Source organism: Panthera uncia (genome assembly GCF_023721935.1).
Source record: "Panthera uncia isolate 11264 chromosome A3 unlocalized genomic scaffold, Puncia_PCG_1.0 HiC_scaffold_11, whole genome shotgun sequence".
Lineage (NCBI taxonomy): Eukaryota > Metazoa > Chordata > Mammalia > Carnivora > Felidae > Panthera > Panthera uncia.
In genome coordinates this window covers 57483226-57505024 of record NW_026057578.1, presented here as the reverse complement: position 1 = coordinate 57505024, position 21799 = coordinate 57483226, and the positions used below count along the sequence as shown (strand labels likewise).

General features: G+C 44.8%; 1 protein-coding gene across 1 annotated transcript in view; it reads right to left on the bottom strand.

The window, feature by feature from the left end:
* Window positions 1–5855: 5855 nt before the first annotated feature.
* Window positions 5856–21799, bottom strand: part of RFX8 (regulatory factor X8) — a 63693-nt gene continuing 47749 nt past the window's right edge. Inside the window, exons 10-15 of the mRNA XM_049651341.1 lie at window positions 21105–21163; window positions 19279–19435; window positions 16773–16867; window positions 13470–13584; window positions 10562–10878; window positions 5856–6222 (exon numbers count right to left, since the gene is read on the bottom strand). Coding sequence (XP_049507298.1) covers window positions 6046–6222; window positions 10562–10878; window positions 13470–13584; window positions 16773–16867; window positions 19279–19435; window positions 21105–21163 — 920 coding nt within the window. The 3' untranslated portion in view covers window positions 5856–6045. The remainder of the gene's footprint in view (window positions 6223–10561; window positions 10879–13469; window positions 13585–16772; window positions 16868–19278; window positions 19436–21104; window positions 21164–21799) is intronic.

The window sequence follows — 21799 nt, the reverse complement described above, 5'->3', positions numbered from 1 at the left end:
CTTTCTTTCTTTCTTTCTTTCTTTCTTTCTTTCTTTCTTTCTTTCTTCATTTGAGAGAGAGACCGAGAGTGTGTGAACAGGGGAGAGGGGCAGAGGGAGAGAGTGAGAAACTTTTAAAGTTTTAAATTCTTTTTATTTTGAAAAAGAGAGAGAGAGAAAGGAAGGTGCAAAGAGAGAGAGGGAGAGAGAGAATCCCAAGCAGGCTCTGTTGTCAGTGCTGAGTCCAACATGGGGCTCAATCCCAAGAACTGTGAGATCATGACCTGAGCAGAGTTGGGTGCTCAACCAACTGAGGCACCCAGGTACCCCTTGAAAGAAAAAGAGAGAGTAAGAGAGAGAGAGAGAGAGAGAGAGAGTCTTAAGCAGGCTCCACACTCAGCGTGGACCCTGATGAGGTTGATCCCATGACCCTGGGATCATGACCTGAGCTGAAACCAAGAGTCAGGCAGTTAACTGACTGAGCCACCCAGATGTCCTGAATCTTAATTCTTAATTTCACCAAATGTGGGACAAAGGACTACCTTTGTCTGTTTAGGCTGCTATAACAAAATATCACAGACTAGGTGGTTTAAACAACAGACGTTTATTTTTCACAGTTCTGGAGGCTGAGAGGTCCAAGATCAAGGTGCTGGTAGATTCGATGTCTGGTGAGGACTCTTTTCCTGCCTTGTAGACAGCCACCTCACTGTGTTCTCACATGACCTTTCCTGTTTTTCTCTTTTTTTAAGGGCACTAATACCATGATGAGGGCTTCTCCCTCATAACCTCATCTAATCCTAGTTACCTTCCAAAGGCCTCCACTTTCTAATACTGGGGTATAGGGCTTCAACATATGGAGTTTTGAAGGAACACAAATATTTAGCCCTTTATAGTGACATCAAGTATTGCCTGATGTGATGTAGTAGTGTGCACAGGTAGGAGGTACACAGTGCTATCTATGAAGTGTTTGAAAAAAATTTGGCCTGAATCTGCTGAAGCTTCTATTTTAACTGCTAGATAACACAAATACAGAGTCAATGGAACGAGTCATATAATTCAGAATGTGGAACGCTCCGTAGTACAAATAACCCAGTTTCTTCAACAAATAAATGGGATGAAAAATTATAGGTGTGTGGTTATAGATATGAAAATATTTAGGAGACATAAGATGAAATGCAAGAGATGGGTCAACTGTTAAAAGCCATTATTGAGGTCAGTAGAGAAATCTGAATGTGGGCTAAGTATCAGATGATATGAAAGAACGTTGTTTTATTTATCAGGTGTGATAAGGGAGTTTCGGCTAGGTAAAAAATTCTGTTACAGAGACATACTACAGTATTTACTGTTATATTTGCGAATCCTGTATCTGACAAGGGACTTGTATCCAGAATATCCAAAGAACATGTATAAGTCAATTACAAAAAGCAAAGCAAAACAAAACAAATAAGCCTATTTAAAATGTGCAAAGGATTTGAACAGACATTTTTCCAAAGAAGACATGCAAATGGCCAATAAGCACATGGAAAAATGCTCAACATCATTAGTCATTGGGGAAATGCAAGTCAAAACCACAATGAGATACCATCTCACGCCCACTAGGATGCCTATAATCAAAAAGGCAAGTGATAGATATTGGTGAAAATGTGGAACCTTTACACATTTCTGATGGAAATATAAAATGGTGCAGCCATTTGGAAAATAGTTTGGCTGCTCTTGAAAAGGCTAAACATAGAGTTACCATATGAACCAGCAATTTCATTCCTAGGTACATGTACCCAAGATAAATGAAATGTATGTCCACACAAAAACTTGTACATCAGTGTTCACAGAAGCATTATTCAAGTGGAAATGAAATTATTCATGTTTCCATTACGGGAAAACAACCTAAATGTCCCATCAAATGATGATGAATGGATAAATGAAATGTGGTATATCCATACAATTATCATTTGTCAATAAAAGGAGTGGTTGCTAGGGCCTGGGAGAAAGAGAGAAGAGAGGGCGACAGCTTTCCCCTGACCCTGATACATTTCAGTGAATTTACTTGTCACATCTTGGGTGGGGAGTGAGGATGGGGTGGGAAGGAGGGGCACGTTTACTTCCTACTCACCCTTACCTGGAGTGTATAGCCCTTTGGATGTTCCAGTTTATAAGGTCGCTATTAGACTTCCTACCCTGGCTGGCTTCTGGTATTTGACTACTACTGCTCTCTTCAAATCTGAAGCTCAAAGTTGTGGGGATTGGAAAAAGCAGCCTTGGTGCTTAGCTCACCACACTAAATTCCACATTCTCTTAGATTAGGACCTAGAGATTTGTTTCTATCTTTTTGATGCTTTTAAGAAGACATTTTATATTTTTTCCAACACATACAGTTGTTTTCACCTGATGAATTAGTTCAAATAAACTGGCTTGCCAAATTTCTGGAAACCAATAGTGATTTTAAATCCCTTAATAATTTAAAATTCATGGCCATTAACTTCAAGAGGCTGCTGGGGCTGCCTGGTAGTGCTACTCAACTTTCCACCTTTCTGGGAGGCTCTCACAATTTCTTTTTTCCTACTTTCTTCAGATCTCTTTTCAGATTACACCTTGTGAAAGAGACCTTGCTTGAGAACACTGCATGAAGTAACACCTGCCTCCCCATCATGATTTTCTTTATTGGGTGTTATTTTTACTATTATACTTAGGAATCACTGCCTAAGATACCGGGCTTTTATTTGTTACTTAGTTCGGTGTGGGTCTTCTACCAGGATTACAAACTCCTGAGGAGCAGGGATTTGCCTGTTTAGTTCACTGATGATCCCCAATGCTTAAAGAGTTCCTGGTAAAAGAATATACATGACAAATATTTGAGAACACATTGCTATACATTTTAGATCAAACTTCTGTGTTTGCAAGATCTGTCTGCTACCAGATTGTTCGTGGGTTTCCGATTTAACATCATCGTGAGTGCAAACTTAACGTTCCAAGATCCATGTGCTATTTGATGTGCTTGTCTTTCTGTAAGTACCATATTGACAACAGCGATGTGCCCTGGGAAGATTGGTTTGTACAGGGTCTCATTATTATTTCTACTTCAAATTACTGTTTCAGAAAACACGATGGCTGAGTGAGCCCAGCTGAGGTTCATGAAGTCCAGCCCAGATCAGCGTAACCGTCCAAGCAACCTGGTGACTGGTAAGGAATAATAAATCCATTGTGGCTGTTTTAAGCCATTAAGGATTAGTTTGTCATGCCGAAATTGTGAAGCGATAGATGGCACAAGCAGAGAACAACTTTTGTCACTTGATCTATGAATTATTTCTGGCTCTTGGATAAAAACCCAGGTTTGGGGAAGGGTCTAGAGGCAGTGGCTATTTACAATCGTGTTCGCGTTCAGATAACAGACCACCAGCTGCTTTCAGTCATAGCAACCATTGTGTATTGTTATGATTTCAAGTCCACTTCTTTACGGTTTAAGTGAAGTTGTCTTGATCTGAGGGTGATTTACATTTGGGGAGGCCATGTCAGAATGATGTCACCCAAGCTGTGTTACTGAGTGCCTACAGAGAGGAAACCCTTAATACCAAGAATTTGTGAAGACTCACCAAGAGTGTTCCGTCTGAGCAAGGCTACTCTTGGCTGATCTCAATAGCTCTCTGAAGACCTTGAGACATTAGCTCCTGCCACGATGAAGGTTACATTCCTTGCTGGCAGTGGTGTAAACCGTGCAGCGGACCCACGAAAGAGATCTTCTTGCCCGTAAACACAGGCCTCTTCGCTCTGCTAGCATTGTGCTCTAGCAATCTGTGCTGGCAGCTGGATGTCAGCTCTTGGTTGGCTAAGCCAACTCTTCTGAGAACCAACTTGCAGAAAGGTACACCTCAATTAAATTTGGTCTTTTTTGTCTTTCATCTCCCCTTTGCCTAGAACAGTAGTGTAATTAATCTATCACTGGTTTGGACTATATTATTTCCTTATTGGCTCATGAAGAGACATTATCCTGTATGCTACTGGCTTGTGACATATTATTATTATAAATTATAATTCCCCCAGTGAAATTTTGTTAAATAAATTACTGGCAAAGACAATTTCAGTCTCTGAGCATAATTTGCCGTGAACGAAACAAGAACCATCTCTGATGAGTAATTAAAATGTCTAATCCAGTGTAATAATCAAAATGTCAAACTTTATTAAGGATGAAAGCTTCTCCTCTGTCCTGGCTGAGAACTGTATTGGGTCTTGAGGCCTGGGGTGAGGGAGGTGGATGTGGGGAGATTCTCTCTTCTTGCTTGGCCTCCTGCCTCAGGTTGTCAGCGAGGTGGATTGAGAGGGGAAAACAAAGACGTACACGGCAGGTGTGGTTCCATTTTCACATCAGTGTTCGTTGACCCTGGTGGCTTTCCAAGCTGGCTCACTTTCTCCTGAAATCCTTCCATGAGCTTCTTAGCCATTCCCCCACCAGGAGCCTCTAATGCAATACCAGTGTATATGCAATACCTTCTATTTTAAAAACACATGTTCACGGTGCCTGGGTGGCTCAGTCGGTTAAGTGTCTGACTCTTGGTTTCAGCTCAGGTCGTGAGCTCACGGTTGGTGACACTGAGTCCCATCAGGTTCTGTGCTATCAAGGCAGGGTCTGTCACCTTGGGATTCTCTCTCTCCCTCTCTCTCTGCCCCTTCCACACTCGTGCTCTCTCTCTTTCTCAAAATAAAATAAACTTAAAAAAATACACTTTCATACATAGCATAAAGCAGAAAATTAATCAAATCAAGTCATAAGCTCTGTGACACATTTTCACAAGGTGGACACACTTGAACGGCAGATTGGAACACTATCAGGGGTCCCAGAAGCCTCTTCCTCTCCTGTTTCTTACTACCCACCCTCATCCCCTAACCTAACTTCTGACCCCAGAGATAAGCAATTCAGATTGTTGCCTTTGATGAACCTGGTTAGCTTTTTCAAGGACTGAACATCCTCTGCTAGCTCTCGGCTAATCAGTTTACCTCAAAATATGCAAATAAAATTCACTATTCCCAATCTGGTACATCTTGTTGCTACCTTTGTTTCTTGTCTCCCATCTGTCCACTTACATGTGAGCAAATGAATGATATGCAAGGTCACTGAACAGTGAGTAAAGGAATATCCCTGAGTAATTCTTTGATAAACTATTACTCCCAGAGAGCTTAACTAATGAGATAACATATTAAATGTAGTCGTAAAGGTCCCTGAAATAATGATTGCTTCTTTAACTATAAAGATGCATAATTCTTAACAAATCTAGTGACACAGTTCGTGTTTCTTTAAAATTTCCAAGCATTTAGGGAAATTTAATTCATTTCTTATATAACATGAGATCAATAAAATATTCTCTATTATTTCCTCTTATACCAGAAGTCGTGTTAAGCATGAATTGCTAAATTCCTTTTAAATGTTATAATCAGTTACATAAAAATTGATCTGGCTTAGCAGTGAATGATCTATTCTTAGTTTCAACATTTCTCAGGATTTTGCAACAAAGAGCAATAAAAAGTGACTCAAAGCAGGGCATCACCATTTGTTGCAGACATTGTTGGGTTCAAAATTCAACCTCACTTCAAGAATGTTCTTAATGGACCAATAAGTAAGCCTAACGGTTGGTATCAAATTGCATTTTGTCTGTTCCTTACTGCCTGAGGAGATCTTTCCACAAATTCTATTTCAATCGGGCCCTGCCAAGGGGAAGAAAAATGTTACCATTGGCCTTTTACTGGTTGTACCCGTTTGTATTCAAATTTTATCTCTCGCTAGAGATCTATCCATTTCTCTACTCACAAGATTTCTCAAACTTCTCTTCTATTAAGTCCCTGGTAAAAACACTTGAAAAGCCCTGAAGAAAAGCAACAGAAGCAAAAAATATTCTCCAAATCAGTTTATATGATTCACCTAAACTAACTGCTTGAAATACATATAAACCCAAAATAGACAATGCTACCTCTATTATGTACATAAAATCTTCTTTCTCATCAATACAAAAGCTTTAGCACTTAATATATTTTTAAGAGTGAAAATCTATGTTTTCTCATGTCCTATTCTAAGAAATGATCTTATATATTAGCGTTGCTTTCCCTGAAAAAAATATTTTCAGAGCTTTGGGGTACATCTGATACATGAATTACAAATTTTTGTCCATCTTTTAGAGTTACCAGGGCCTCTTGTCCCACAGGAAGGCTGAGTTTGAAGGTGCTTTCAGTGGCCTTGTCCTCCAACAATATCTGGATGAGCTGCAAGGGGGAAACAGTGACAAGGAAAAGATAAAAAGAGAAATTATATGATTTCCTGTTGCAGGACCCACCATTTGAATTCTTCCACCATGCCCTCACAGACCTAACCAGAAGCTTCTGCATTTATTTACTCCTACTACTGGAGATCCCAATTTCTCTGAGGAATGCTCAAGGCCTGAGGACTGCAGGGAGAGAATCTCAACCCTCGGATGGTACAAGAGAGAGGGGTCATGGAGGGTGAGGCAGGTGGGCTGTCTTTAGGAAAAGGAATGGGCCTGCGGTTGTTTGTGACCACTTGAGATAAAGCCAGCACACTTCCATTAAGGACATGGGAGAGTGTGGATCTGGTGTGAAAATCATGAAGAAACGCACGAAATGTCCGTGGGGCTCCATGTGGATATAATGCTCATCACTTTGGCTGCCTTCCAGTTGGAGACCAATCCCTGTATTCTTGGCTCAAATTCCCACACAGACCCTTCCTCCACCATCCATCAAGCATGCCAGTAGATAAGGAAGGTAGGGGTGGGAGGACCATGAAAATAGTCATTGGTTAATTTAACACTCAGCTGGGTAGTAAGAGATTTGGGAGATTCACAGATTCTGATGTTAGCTTAAGCACCTGCTCTCAGCTAACACATCTAACTTCACTTAGCACGTCTTCCTATCAGAGAAACAGGATAATATGCCTTCCTTCCCTTAGCTCCAATGGTACTTGGGAGATGAGCAAATCCTTGGACATGATGACTTTCAGACTGACAGAGATGTATTTTCTTGGCCCTGTTTTATCGATAACCCCCCACCCCCCATAAGTCAACATATTTTGACGAAGATGGGTACACGACAACTTCAAATGCAAGGTTAGTGAAAGTATTTCATACTCTTCCTCCCTAAATTTGACAACAACCATCACCACTCAACCAGAAGATGTGTTTCTTCTCTCTCAAAAAAATTGTCTTTACCTCTGTCCTAGAGCTAAAGAGTTGCTTGTTTTTAAATATTTTTGCCATGTTTTAATCCTTGAGTACATGCCCTAAAGTGAAAACTGTGTAGTCTGTTTTTAAAAAGAATATTTCTTATTTAATATCAGTGTGATTTTTTCACTTTATTCTTAAACATTCCTTGGCACCTTCCTATTTTGAACATTGCTAGAATGTGGAAGAGTGGCAGATCGATATGGCAGTCCAGAATGCTGACTTCAGTTGTTATCATAGGTGCAGGGCGGCACTAAATTGTTCCAAGAACGAGGCTGCCACAGATGTGCAGCTGAATGGGGTGTTAACTCGTGGCAGATGAATGCAGATGGGACACAGAGGGTGTGCTTTTTTGTTGATGATGAGTGCAAATGCCGAATAATGAATGCAATAAAAATTAGATGAGCGTAACTTTTTGGTGTTAGAGTGTTTAAGTCATTATAGCTAATTCAGCAAGCATGCACAAACAGAGGCAGGTTTAATTAATCTCTAATGCATATTATCTTGGATTATCTGACATTCATCTGCCTGTATTGCTTTATTATGTAGTTCAATTAAGTAGTTAATGTCTTTCTCTATTGTTTCCACCAATTAAATATAGGTCAAACCCCACTGCAATGAACTTCAGAGTTGCTAGGGGATTGGGTGGGGTGTGGTGAAAGGTGCTCAGGTTAGGAGGTTTCATTGGAGAATTAATAATGATGACTAATGGTTATGGGTACTTAACTTATGTTCCAAGAATCTTACAATGATTGACTTATTTAAGCTTCATAGCTGCCCTATGGAATTAGATAGTATTATTCCTATTTTGTAGATAAAGAGACTGAGGTACAGATAAATTAAGAAATTTGCCCAAGATTCTCAGCTAAGAAGTGGAAGACAGAGAATTTGAATCTCATTTAGGAAGTTATGTACTAGACTGCCCACTTATGTTCCCAAATCATCAGACTCAAAGGTATTTCTAATTTATTCCCATCACTGCTTTTGGAATTAGAGCACATGGCAGCACCTTCTGGGAAGAGAGAGGGTGCTAGGAAGGGACAGTTTTGCAAGGAGATCTACGAAGGTTTGAATCTCTGCTCTGTCAGTTACTAGTGAGGTGACCTTGGGAACATTACTCAACCCTTCATGAGCCTCAGTTATGCTATCTGTGAACCGGGAACAATGATGGTACATCTCATTGTGTTGTTGAAACGATGCATTTACATGCCCACCACGAAGTTTACTCCTGGCTACCTTGGTGACTAAGGGGCATGTCAAATTGTCTACAGTCCTAGCTCTCTCCCCAGCCAGTGAGTGGAGACGTGCACACTTGGAGCTGAATGTCCAGCACAATTCCTTGTCCTGTTAGGACTCCATACAATGTTCCAGAGTGTACTCAGGTGAGTTTCCCACTGGCCAGCCCTTGCAGGGCCCTGTTGCCAGGACAGGACATTTCGTCCAGAGGGTCAGGGTGCAGGGAGACACATTTTCCTGGGCACAGCCTGGCCAACTGGTCCCTTCTTCAGATCTAACTGGGCCTCCTCTCTGCCAGCAGCCCTGAAATACCAGCTCGTGAGTGATGCCCTAACTGTCCCCAGCTGCTCCTCTCCTAACAGGGCCCAGCTCTCCTTGCCCCCACCATTGGGTCCCTGATTTGAGGCCAGTATGTCACTATTTCACGCCTATCTGTCATGTCTGCTTCACATACACACTCACAGAGGAGGTGAGTTTCTTATTTATAGATAAGAACCTATATCCACCTACTGAACCTACTCCACCAACAGCATCAAAGGCAGCTGGATATATGAACATAACTATTGCAAGACAAGAAAACAAAGACCAAAACCAGAGAATGTGTAAACCCGACATGCATTTCTTTCACTCTGGCTCATATTATTTTTGTCTAGTACGGTGTTCTGTCCAAGTAGTGCTTAATAACAGGGTTCTCTGCACTCTGGGGTACTTGGAATGAGGGTTTATTCAGGAAGGAAAGGTCCCTGTGAGGTTCTGGTTATTGTGAGGACTATAGGGCATTGAACAGTTTCAGGCTGTGACTCATTCCCATGGTCAAGACCACTGTTAACTCAGGTGAAGGGCAATGGCCTTGCCTGGATCTCCTACTCAGCTCAACTCCTCATCTTCTCAAAAGGGGAGGGAATTTGCGGGTGCAAAAGAAATACTATGTAAAGTGGCTAAACTTCCAAACATGTGTATAGAAGGTTTAGAAATTAGTACTAAGACAATTTTTTACACGAGGCACCCTCCACTTCCCCAGGCAACGGAGGAGTTTCAATTGCTTGCTCCAGCAGTCTGGCTCCTCTTTCTGGCACTCAAGGTCCCCTCTCTGAACTCTGCAATCTGTGTCCTATTCTCCTTCGGGCATGGACCACCCTCCTCTGATCTTGTGTTGTGGGAGAAGAATGGACTAGAGATCAGGCAGGCCAGGGTTCCAATCTCCATTCCACTATTTGCTTGCTGTGTGACTTCCTGCAAGTCACTTAGCTTCTCTGAGCCTCAGTTCCCTCAGCCATGGCATAGAAATGATAAGGGCAGATACTCTTCAGGGCTGTATGGCTTGGAGATAATGTATAGAAAAGTTGTATAGTAGGTGGAAATAGCAATTCTTATTTTTGTATCTTTCAAGATGTACCCCAATTCCATCTTTTCAAAATCCGAAGTGGCAGAGGTGTTTTCAGGGCTTACCTCTTAGTTTAGTTAGCTCAGTTAGCGTAACTACTGAGGAAAACAAAGTCAAGAGAAATGTAGCTTAAACTAAATCTTACAGCTTTCAGCCCATGGACAGACACCTGAAACATGCGGAGTGTGAACTTCCTCAAGGAAGTCATGGCTGCCTTAGCGCATTAATGTTTATGTTTTATTACAGACTAAACCTTATCTTAACAGTAGCTAGTCCCTCAAGGTCCTGAAAGCCTTGCTTCAAAATTCCTGAGACTTATGCTATCCCTAACCCCCACTAATCAAAAAGTATATAATCAGTCACTCCTCACAATCCCAGTGCAGTTCTTTCTGCCCACGGGTCCTGTCCCATGCTATAATAAAATCACCTTTTTGCACCAAAAACATCTCAGGAATTCTTTCTTCCAAATTTCATCATAAGCGTGCCTGGCAAACTCTGGCAAGGCAAGACCCAGGCCATCCAAATATTCCACACCTCTAAGTGTGCCTGGTACATAATCTATACACCATGAACGTTTGCTGACCAGTGTTTAACAGATAAGCTACTATCATCACCCCTGGCAAAAATCTCCTGAAGCAAAGATGAGTCTAGAATCGTGTATCATTGTTTGGACAGAATGATCTTCGTGGATTTCCTAACCATGTGATAGTTCTTACTTCCCTTGCCAAGCCTGCCCCTGTGTCTGTACCTTATCACCCGTGTCAGTGTCCACCAGGAAGCCCAGGACCCTGAGAAACACACTGTTCACACCCACAGGACATCGGCTCTGGCCTATGTGTTTCAGCATCACCCGATGTGGATCCATATGTGGGCTGTCATACGCCAGGGCTGGTGAAGAATCTGGAGGGTGGAAGGTTGCCTGGTCTGGCTGGACAAGAGACTGGTCATCTGGTAGCATTTCCTTGAGATTTTCCACATCATCGTCATCCTCTTCCTCTTCTATGCATGACTGAAGTATATGAATCACATATTCCAGAAGCAGCAAATGAAACAGATGCCAGGAGCCTACATTGAAATAACAAGCCCAAATGAATAATTAGATATAGACAGATGGACAAATAAACAGATCACTGTGAAAATACCAACTTTTCTGGGGCTTTCAACTCCTGGTTACTGGGACCTTCTCACTCCTATAGCAGATCCTCAGGGGTCCTAGGCGGGCATTCCATACCCATGAATCCCAGTCAAGGAGGCTTTTGGACAGAAAGCACAGACAGCTACATAGCCTGAGCCATGAAGGGGAACTTAAAACCCATCTGGTGTGAGGTGGGAGAAAAACAAATCCCACAGAGAAAGAGATGCCGCTCCCAGAGCTGGAGAATGTGCCTCCTTGGCCTCCGGTGGTTGGCACATGAGGCTGGGCCGTAAGGGACAGGCTGGGAGGCGTGGAGGTATAGTGCAGAAGGGAGCCAGCTGCCCTTAGGAGGCTGGAAAGAGCTGGAAACGTAGCTATGCCTTTCCCCTGTTGCAGTCTGTGTGGCTGCATCTTGTGGTGAGGGAAGTGGGGGAGGGAAGCTGGCTGGCATTCTCTCACGTGGTCCTGCAAGGGGTGCCCTCAGTGAGACTGGTAGGGGAGACAGGAGGGCATGTGACTCAGCCGAACGCTCCAAATCCCAAGGCCTTTGGTTTTCCAGAAAAGGAAAAGATAATTAACGTTAGGCTGAAAAGCAGGACTGGGGTGGGGTGTGGGGGAGGGGGATCTGGCTTATTGCTATCATTAAAAGACACTTTTTTAATGAAGGTAAAACCTTGACTCTTTATACAGATATAAAATGAATGGGTGTCAAAGAACTCATGTGTCATTTATTGAAGAGGAAGTTAGTAAAATGTTGCAACTGGTTCAAAAGAGAATTCAAAGCATTGACCATATACAGACAGTGAAGAATTTACACAAATTCAACAGACCTGTCCTCAGGACAGTAATCAATAGCATCCACCTGACACAGCTAGTTTGCATTTCCCTGAAGGAGGATCATTTGCATTATCATCAGTTGGACACAATTTAGAGTTGTAAAATAACTCAAACACAATGAAAGACAGAGATAACTCAGACCAGTGTGCTGAACCTTTTGCCTGTTTCAATGCCTTTTGTCCATTTCAAGCAAACTTCTGTCCATATCAAAGCCTTATACAATGTTTGTTTTTCCTTGATAGATCTGGGTGAGATGGGATGGCTTGACAGGGTCTTGAATGAGCCTGACCTCCCTCTGGCCCACTTAACCATGTGAAGAGGAAAAACTGGTGTAAATACTTTCTTGGGCTTCATACAGGGATCCAAAGAAAGTGTATTGGGGGAGGGGACGATAGCTTCAGGGCTGGGTTTCTTTCCATGACTACATGTGAGCCCTGCGCCATCAATTTGTGCTGGGAGAGCATTAGCATAAAGCAGAGTCATTTGGACTTCATTAAAGGGGAAATCTCATTACCAATGGGTGTCATCTCCATGGCAACTCACAGCAGCCACCCTCCAGAGTGTTGGCAAAACTGGTCTACCATAGGGCTTATCTCCTTTTCCTTGTTCCACCTGCTCGCCGTGAGGACATCTCTGGAGCAGGGATTCCTCACCCTGATTAGTGTGCAAGATCACAGGGGTGGAGACTTTGTCTTTCCACTGCTGTATGCTCAGTGCCCAGGAAGGCGCTTGCGACTTTGTAGGGACACAATAAATAGCCGTTGGAGTGAGTGATTCTTTCCATGAGGCTGGAGGGCTCAGGGGTGAAATTCCCTTCCTACAGCTCTCCTACACACCATCTTTGCCACAGATGTGACAGACATGAGCTTCTCGGACAGAGAAAGACCACCCATTTGACCAGAAAGTTTGCAATGGATGCTATTTCACTCTTTCCACTATCTGCGTACAAGGATGACTTTATCAACTGTTATTTATAGAATTTAAATATGGGCACCCCAAAGAACCCACTTTTTTTTCTATCTTAGTTGGCTTCCTGGGTGCTTTCTTCAACATGTCCCAAGAACACAATTCAAAAACAAAGGTGGGGCACCTGGGTGGCTTAGTTGGTTAAGCATCCGACTATTGATCTAGGGGTCAAGCCCCGTGTTGGGCTGTGTTCAGCTTGAAACCTACTTAAAACAAACAAACAGACAGATAAACAAACAAACAAATAAAAACCTGGGGAAGCTTGTAAAACATCCAACCATGATGGAATGGGAAAGGGAAGCATGTATCATGTTGCCATTAAAAAAAATGATTGTTATGGCTTTGTATGACTTTCTGTGTCTATGTTGTATTTTGCTTTAAAAGGTGAAAAGGAGATGACTGCATTCTATGTAGAACACGGAGAATACTTATGCTATGATGACATTAAAAAAAATTTTTTTAATGTTTATTTATTTTTAAGAGACAGAGAGACAGAGTGTGAGTGGGTAGGGGCAGAGAGAGAGGGAGATACAGAATCTGAAGCAGGCTCCAGGCTCTGAGCTGTCAGCACAGAGCCCAATGCAGGGCTCGAACCCACCAGCCACGAGATCATGACGTGAGCCAAAGCTGGACATTTAACTGACCGAGCCACCCAGGTGCCCCTATGATAACATTTTTAAAGGGTAGAATACAAAATGTTTTGTAGTCTCTGACTTACCAAAACTATCTCTGTGGCAGAGGGTCATGGCTTTGCTCACAGTGGTAAGAAGGAAATTCCATCTCAGCTGGAAGCTGGCGGCCAATTTGATAAACTCTTCTTTGTTTCTGCTTGGCTATTACATTTTTGTGAGGAAAAAAATGCTGGGGTTTATGACAAAATCAAGAAGATCATGTTTTCAAATGCGCATAGGTGTCATGCGCAGACTTTCCCAAGTGGCCCAAGGAGAAGAGGAAGAAGAAATGATGAGGCGGGCAGAGAGGCAGAGGCACACTGGCCTATATCTGGTCTTGTGGCATCTCCTGTGGAGATGATTCCAGAGAAGAACCTTTTGAAGTTGGTGGAGAGAAGGAAAGAGGTGGGAGATTGGCCTACATTTTTTGTTTTAACCCCATGAAAGAAGTCATTTTTGAAGTGTAACAGAGAAATCCTGCAGGGCAGCCTCACTGAAGCCCACCTGGCGGTAGCCATTGAGAGAGACGGTGGCTGTTTTATCCTTGCCAAGGCCGTTCGTGTGAAAAAGTCACACAGAATCCCACAATAATGAAAGTAATGGCACTGATTTTGGAAAGCACAAAGCTGGCCACTGAGTCAGGTGAATGATCTGAGGACTGGCAGGTCCCACCCGTGGGGCCAACAGAGCCGAGGCCAGCCGATGGCCTGCATAGCACTTAACTGGGTGTGGGTGAGATGCCTCTCTGTGTGCAGGCTGAGAAACTAACCAGACTGGGAGCTGCCTTGGGCCGCACTTGCAATGAATTACAAACCCATGGGATCATATGAATCTTGCATGCAAATGTTGGAATGAATGCCCCAAAGCCTCCTAAGCCTCATCGTATATGTGGACCACCCACTGGCTTAGCCACATGTCTCTGAGGAGGAGATGTTGAGACTGTCTAGGAATGAAGGAATCCCCTTTCTCATCACTGCTTCTCTCCTTCCTTTGCCTTCACTGGGAGTGCCTTGGGCTCTGGGAACACATGAACCCCGCTCCCCCCGTGGTTTCTGGCACCCCCCGCCAGTCTTTCTGATCATCTAAATGGGGCTCCTGGGAGAAGCCCTGCTTCACAGACACAAGGATACTTTTTTAGAGCATCAAGAGAAGTAGCTGCGGGCGACCAGCTCTCTGCTTAGACGTTTAGACATAAACCCTCAACAGTATGGAATATTCCTCCGCTCGCCACCCACGTGGCACCTCAGGTTCCCGTGTTCAGAAATTTCTCCTGGGCCCCAACTGCACAAGAACGGGGAGAACGAACACGTGACACAGCTGAACATCTCCCTCTGCTAGCGAGCTGCCAGATGCTAGCCACGGAAGCCATTAGTCATCTCCCACATGCCCAAGGGCTTACATTTTAACAGTCTGAGTATTTTATTGACAATACACTGCTTTTTATCAGCCAAGCTGCTTTACAAAAACAAGCCCTTCAAAGGCACGCAGTTACAAAAACACCATTTTTCTAACATGCTTCATTGGTGAAGGCTGAAGATAGGGTGGTGGAGTCTTGGGAAATACAACATGTTACGTGGTCTAAAATAAGATGAGCCCCTCTGGCTGCTCCAAGGCAGGTCTGGTATTACTGGTATCAGAGGGCTCATCTTGGTTAAAGTCAGAGGTGATGAATACCCAAAACAAGGAACAGAGGCTTGAAAACTTCTGTGGGTGAAGCTTTCATGTGAATAAATGTCTCCACAGCATCATAGCCCTAAACATGTTTACCACTGTTATAAATAAGCTTTGCCAAAGACCGACGGGGAGGGATAAAAGCCATACAGAATCTGGAATGATTAGCACCCAGAAGCAAAGAACGGAAACAGACACCTGCCAAAGGTTGGGAATGACCTTCAAGTTCTTTTCTGAAAAGTTTTCTGGTTCATCTCTATGAGGTGTGCGATCCCAGTGCTGCCTGCAGTCTTTGTCTCAGGTATTGTCTGTGCCCTTTCTCTTTGATGGGGAGGACAGGCATACGGACAAGAACAGGCAGGGCAGGAAAGAGGAGAGAAAGAAATGTGACAAGAGGCTTAAACAGAGAAAGCCCAAAGTCGTGTTCGCGGTACAGGCCCTCTAAGTCTCCTCCAGAGATGTCTGCTTCTTCTTCCCTAGACAGATCCTCCTTTTTCCATATGCTCATTCTGCTCAGGTCTCTCGTGGGGACATTACTCCCTTAGCTTGTTTTAATCCTATTCACCTTCCACACCCCAGTTTAAACCCCGCCTCCCTCATCAAGGCCTTTCCTGACGGCCTCAGACTTCAGAGGACAATGCCTCACCCACCGTGGGCCACTAGGACAAGGGTGCTGTAGCTTTCTCGGACAGCATTCTCAGCTCTTACAGTGTGGCTGTGGAAGCAGAGGATGATGACAATTAAGCAAAGAACCCTCCCTGTTCAAGGAACACCCAAGTTTCAAGTCGACTGGAAGAACGAAACCCATCTATATCGAAAACAATTCGTCTTTGATTTTGTGAAATCAAGCCTGATGCTTTATTGGGATGGTTCTGCAAAGTACCCAGAAAAGTGCCATTCTCCCCAAACAGACAAAATTGCCCCTCCTCCTAGACACTTCTGCTTGGTGCACACATACACTCATCCAAGCTCACCTGCGCGTGCGCACACACACACACACACACACACACACACTCACCTGCATACGCATGCCTCCCCCACATGCTCACTGGCACACACACTCACTAGTGGTCACTCACACACACATGCTCACCCACCCCCACTCACCTGCATACACATTCTCACCTGCATACACACCTGAGCCCACATGTGCTCACCCAAGCGCACATGCTTACCCACAAACACACACCTGCATGTGCCAGCCTCCGATTCCTGCCTTGCTACAGGAGTGAGACACCACTTCCCTATCTTTAACACCCGCACCAGCAATGACGCATTTCTGGCCAGAGAAAACTCTTTCATTTCATCGGGTCACGGGCACTGGTGCTAAAATGTAGCTGGAATGATCAACAACCCCTTCTTCCCTTAAAAAAAATATCATGGTACAAAACTGATGAACATAAGGGAAGGGAAGAAAAAATAATATAAAAACAGGGAGGGGGACAAAACATAAGAGATTTTTAAATATAGAGAACAAACTATGGGTTCCTGGAGGGGTGGTGGGTGGAGGAATGGGCTAAATGGGTAAGGGACATTAAGGAAGACACTTGTTGGGATGAGCACTGGGGGTTATACATAGGGGATGAATCACCGGAATCTCCTCCTGAACTCATTATTGCACTATATGCTAACTAACTTGGATGTAAATTCAAAAAATTTCAAAAATCATGGTTTTGTACCTGGAAGACAAATGCTTGAAGATTTGAAGACAGACAATTCAGGAATACACTGAGGTCTGTGGATGTCCCCAGCAAAGAAATCAAACTGCTTAAACCTATAGACAAAAGAAACAAAAAGATTGTGAGCCAAGAAGCAGGATTTTACTGTAAGTATTTGTGTACGGGGTAACCTAGGGGACGACACTGGAACAGTAGTTTAAAGGAACTCCCTGGGGCCTCACACCCCTTCTGAACACAAAGCATGAATTCTAAAGCCGGATTTGTCACCTCTGCGGTCAACTAGTTCAGAGTTATGTGGTCTTGCCTCTTAGGAACCACCTCTGTCACTTGTTGAAATGGAAAAAATATTTTGAAATAATAACTATACCTTGTAATTATACAGAACCCAGCTAGAAATGAGCTCATTGCATGATACAGACATGACCTCACCTATCCTTGCCATGTTCACAAAAGGGGTAGTTTATTAATGTCCTCAAAACTGATGGTGGACATCAAAGCTGATGAGGGATGTGCCTTGCCTGGGGTTATAAACTCAATTAGTACAGACCTGAAGGGTGGAGCCCCAGCACATGTGACGTTGGGACTTGGCTCCTGCACCTGCACAGGCAGCACTTAGCAAAGAACAGCCTTTGGCTCTCTCGCCTTTTTGAATGCAGCCGTGGACCCAGCAGAGTTTAGAAAACTGAGTAGGTTGCCATGGCCCTGACTGAGGCTTGGCCAGGGTTCATCTGGCAGATCTTTGAGGTACACCTCAAGCATTTGCCTGCTAGGTGTCAGCAGTGGCTACCAGCATACTGCTTCCCTGCTGGCTCTGTGCCCTCTTGGAAGTTCTTCCATCCACAAGAATGCCAGCAGGAACACAGGAGGACTGGGCAGGCATCTGGGAGAGAGGCCTCATGCCTTCCTGGGGTTCCCTGGGCTCCAGCGGGAGCAAAAGCAGGGTTTGGGCAAGCACCTGGAGCTTTGGGGAGAGCCAGTAGCCTGGGAGGGAGGTCTTTTGGGCTCCTACTAATGAGGACTGCTTGTCCATATCTCTGAAGCTTGCTGGGTTAGGTATTCACCTTTTCATTGCTGGTTTGGTTGGAAAGGGAGATCCTAGGGAGGAGCTGGGATTTGGGATGGCCAGGCAACAGGGGCAAGGGCTACTAGCCAAAAAGTATGGACCTATTTATTTATTATTTTGTTTTAAAATTTTTTAATGTTTATTTATTTTTGATAGAGCACAAGCAAGGGAGGGGCAGATAGAGAGGGAGACACAGAATCAGAATCCAGGCTCTGAGCTGTCAGCACAGAGCCCAACGCGGGGCTCGAACTCACAGACTGTGAGCTCATGACCTGAGCCAAAGTTGGATGCTCAACCGATGAGCCACCCAGGTGGCCCAGTATGGACCTATTTAAATATTTTAATAACTGGTACAATCCTACCAAAGTCAGCCCTACTTCAAGGTTAAAGAAAGAGGCAAGGATAGTTTGCAGTGCATGTATGCACTGCCGACTCCAGGTACTCATCTAGTTATGAAGCACTGAAGGGCTACCCTGTGCCAGCACTGTGCTGGGTGGAGCAAGATGAAGAAGCCACGGCTGACATCTGAAGGAGCTCACAGGTTCTGGGGAAGCAGAGCTCTATGCAGAGTTGAGTGTATCAGGACAGAGTCAGGCTCGTGGAGGATGAAGCTAGTAGACCTTCCCAGGACTCCCTGGTGGAGTGTCTGGAATGGGTGCCAACCGAGCACGGCCCCCATGGCCCACTCCCGGCGACTCTCATACAAGGGCCTAGAGATTCGCCTACAGTCTGGGGGAGGAGGTCGTACACCTTCTGCAGCTCTCCTCCTGAAACAGCACCCAGGTTCTCCCCCTGAGTGAGGACAGCTCCTTCTCTCACTACTCTTGCTTCCCCAGGATGGAACGATGCTGTCAGCCAGCTTGCCGAGCTCTTTGTGGAAGGGAGATTTTTTAAAAAAATAATTACGACAGATAGCAAAGGGCAGGAATATCCACATACTTACTATCACTTGTTTGGAAAGTAGCGAAACACAGTAAAAGCACCATGGTTAAATTTCACATTGTTAAAAATAATAATTGATGATGCTCACAATAGTGGCAGCAGAATCTGGCAAGGCAGGGAGGTCATTCAATCCAGTTCAGACAAGGGTAGAAAAGACACTTTCGAATCTGTGCGTGTACAAGATTGATGAAGAAGTCTTTTCTTCCAAAGGAGACACTCCAGGTTGATTTCCAGAAAGAGATGCCGTGAGGCAACAACCACACTCATCTGTTCATTCATTCAACAAACATGTACTAGCACTGGTGGCCTGGCGGACCCTGGAGGAGTGTTCCCTTGGGTGTTCCTCACCCCTGCAGGAAGAGGTGTGCGAGCAGATAAAGTATAATACTAAAGAGTAAAGTAGGTTCTACCTCTATTAAGAACTCATAAACTAGTGATGGCCGGGCAGCCCCAGATATATCCCAAGCGCTCCAGTAACGCGAGCTGCAGAAGGAAGATTACATTGCATCTCCGTGTGCGTCTCCAGGTCAGCCGTGCTGCACGGGTTACTCGGCGGGGCTTTCTTAGAAGTGTCCAAAGCACCTTGATTGATGATGGCATGTAGATCCGACTTCAAAACATTGACCCTCTTGTTGTTTTTCAATACCATTCTCATAGTCTAAAGATAATGGGGAAGCATAATACCTCATTAAATCTTGGCATTTTACTTTTTTACTTTTTTTTTTTTTTTTAACATTTATTCATCTTTGAGAGACAGAGAAAGACAGAGCGTTGAGTGAGGGAGGAGCAGAGAGGGAGGGAGACACAGAATCGGAAGCAGGCTCCAGGCTCCGAGCTGTCAGTACGGAGCCCAATGCAGGGCTTGAACTCACTGACTGCGAGATCATGACCTGAGCTGAAGTCGGACACTCAACCAACTGAGCCACCCAGGCGCCCCTTGGCATTTTACTTTTGCCTAATCCCCCTCTCCAAATGACCAAGACTTTTTTGTTGAGGAGAAAGAGAAGTGGATTAAAACTGAATCCTAAATGACAACTGACGTGTTTGAATTTCCCACATTCTAGAACTGTATTTCTGAAAATAAGCATTCAGAGTGGTTTGCTCACAGCAGTTGGGGTTCTCGGGGCACCCCACTCCACAAGCCTAAACTACTCTAGAGAGGAACACAGTAAGTGACTGAGCTTCTGCAAGGGAAATGTGGCTTTGCAGAGTGAGTGTTGACTGGTTCCACAGGGTGGCTGTGGGGACTCAGAAGCTGTCCCTGTCCTTTCCTCTCAGAGGGAGGGCCATGAATTCAGCCTCTGGGAGCTGATTTCCTCAGCTGTTTGGAAAGTAGCTGATTTCCTCAGCTGGCCAAGGGCGCCAATCCAGTCCCTTACATTCCTGGAGTCTGTGGGATGGTCATCCTCACACCAGCCTCAGGAGCAGGCTCTAGAGCCACCTCCATCTCACTGAGGAGGAGCCTGAGGGCACCTGGGGTGTTCAGTAAACCTTCCCAACTGATACTGTTAACAAAGATAAGATTCAGAGTGGCATGGCTCCAGAACCCAAGCTTGCCATTTGAGTTGGGTTGGGATGAAGGCCTTGCTGTGAGGCCATCACCCGTTGACCCAACCAGGAATGAGAAAGTGCTGGAGAACTGGACGGGCTGTGAGCAGTAGGCAGGAAACAGCCCCTAGGAATGCAAAGTCTAGGGAGAGTTTGTGCTGGAGGGATGGAGAGGGTTAAGTGGAAGGCCCAACACAGCTCCTGCTGATTTGGAACAGAGCAGCAGTCTAAGCACTGTCCTGATCTGGTGTCCATAGGATTTCAGAACAGATTCCCGAGCGGCCTGCACACAGGCATTATATAATCTTTCTTTCAGCCCCAGTCTGCCTTCCTCTAACACTGAAACTACACAATCAATCCAGCAGGGAGACCTGGCAGCCCGGACACACTGAGTCCTTGGGGCCACGCACTGGCTGAAGGGCTCTGTCTGCCATGATGCCCTTTCACCTCTGACCCTAACTGGCCCTGGTCTGCTCTTATATGGGGTCTTCCTCTGGAACTTTATAACATTGACCTGCTTGTTCTGCTTTTTCTTCTTCAGGGAGAACCTTTCTGAGGAGGGGAGCTGAGGGATGGGCTTCTAGATGAGTCTTGGCCCCACTAGGCCTTCCCAGTTAGTGGCCAGCAAGGTCCTCCTGTCTGCCCTCTGCCCTTTAAGTGGATGCACATGGCCTCCCTGCAAAGGGAACTGCCACCTGTTCCTAGGGGATACTTGCAGCTTTCACTTTTCGCTTCAAGAAACTGCTTTGTTCCCTCCTGTCATGTTGGCCGAAACCTACCTTCGCCATGTTGGAAAGGTATGTCTTTCTTCTTAGTCTTTTGACAAACACAGTAACTTCTGTTAAGGACAATACACGTGGCCATTACTGACAGGGTAGCTTCAAGTTCTCATGTACATAGTGGGGGAGAGGAGGCACAGACAGAGGCACACACATCTACCTAGGAAGGTACAGCCGCCTAAACTGCCCTCCACATCGGGAGACCTCTGTGTATCCTGCTTCCCACCACCCGCTGACCTTTTCCCGAATGGCTAGGAGAGGTTGACAGGGGCCACTGACTAAAACACCCCCCTCCCCCACCCCTTCCCTTCAGTCTCCCCTCCCTTGTACCATAAAATGATGTAACCCCGGCATCTGATACACCGGCTCAAAGGAGTTGAAGATTTTTACCCAGGAAACTTGAGTTCCCAGACTTTGTCATCTCTACAGTGCTCTCCTCAAAAAATGACCCAAGGAAAGGAAAGGATGACAAGAGAAAATCTAAAGGGAATGTGTGCATGTATTCATCTGACAAATCTTTATGACCGATATGCGTGCAGCGTTTGCTCCATAAATGTTTGCTGGGTATTTGCCAGGTTTTTGGATAAAGGAGGCAGCCTCTACCCTCTAGGGGCTCACCCCCTGAGGATGGGTCACCAGACATGCAGACTCCCTCCCCACAGCAGGGTAAGTGCTCTGGCAGTGTGAGAGCAGCA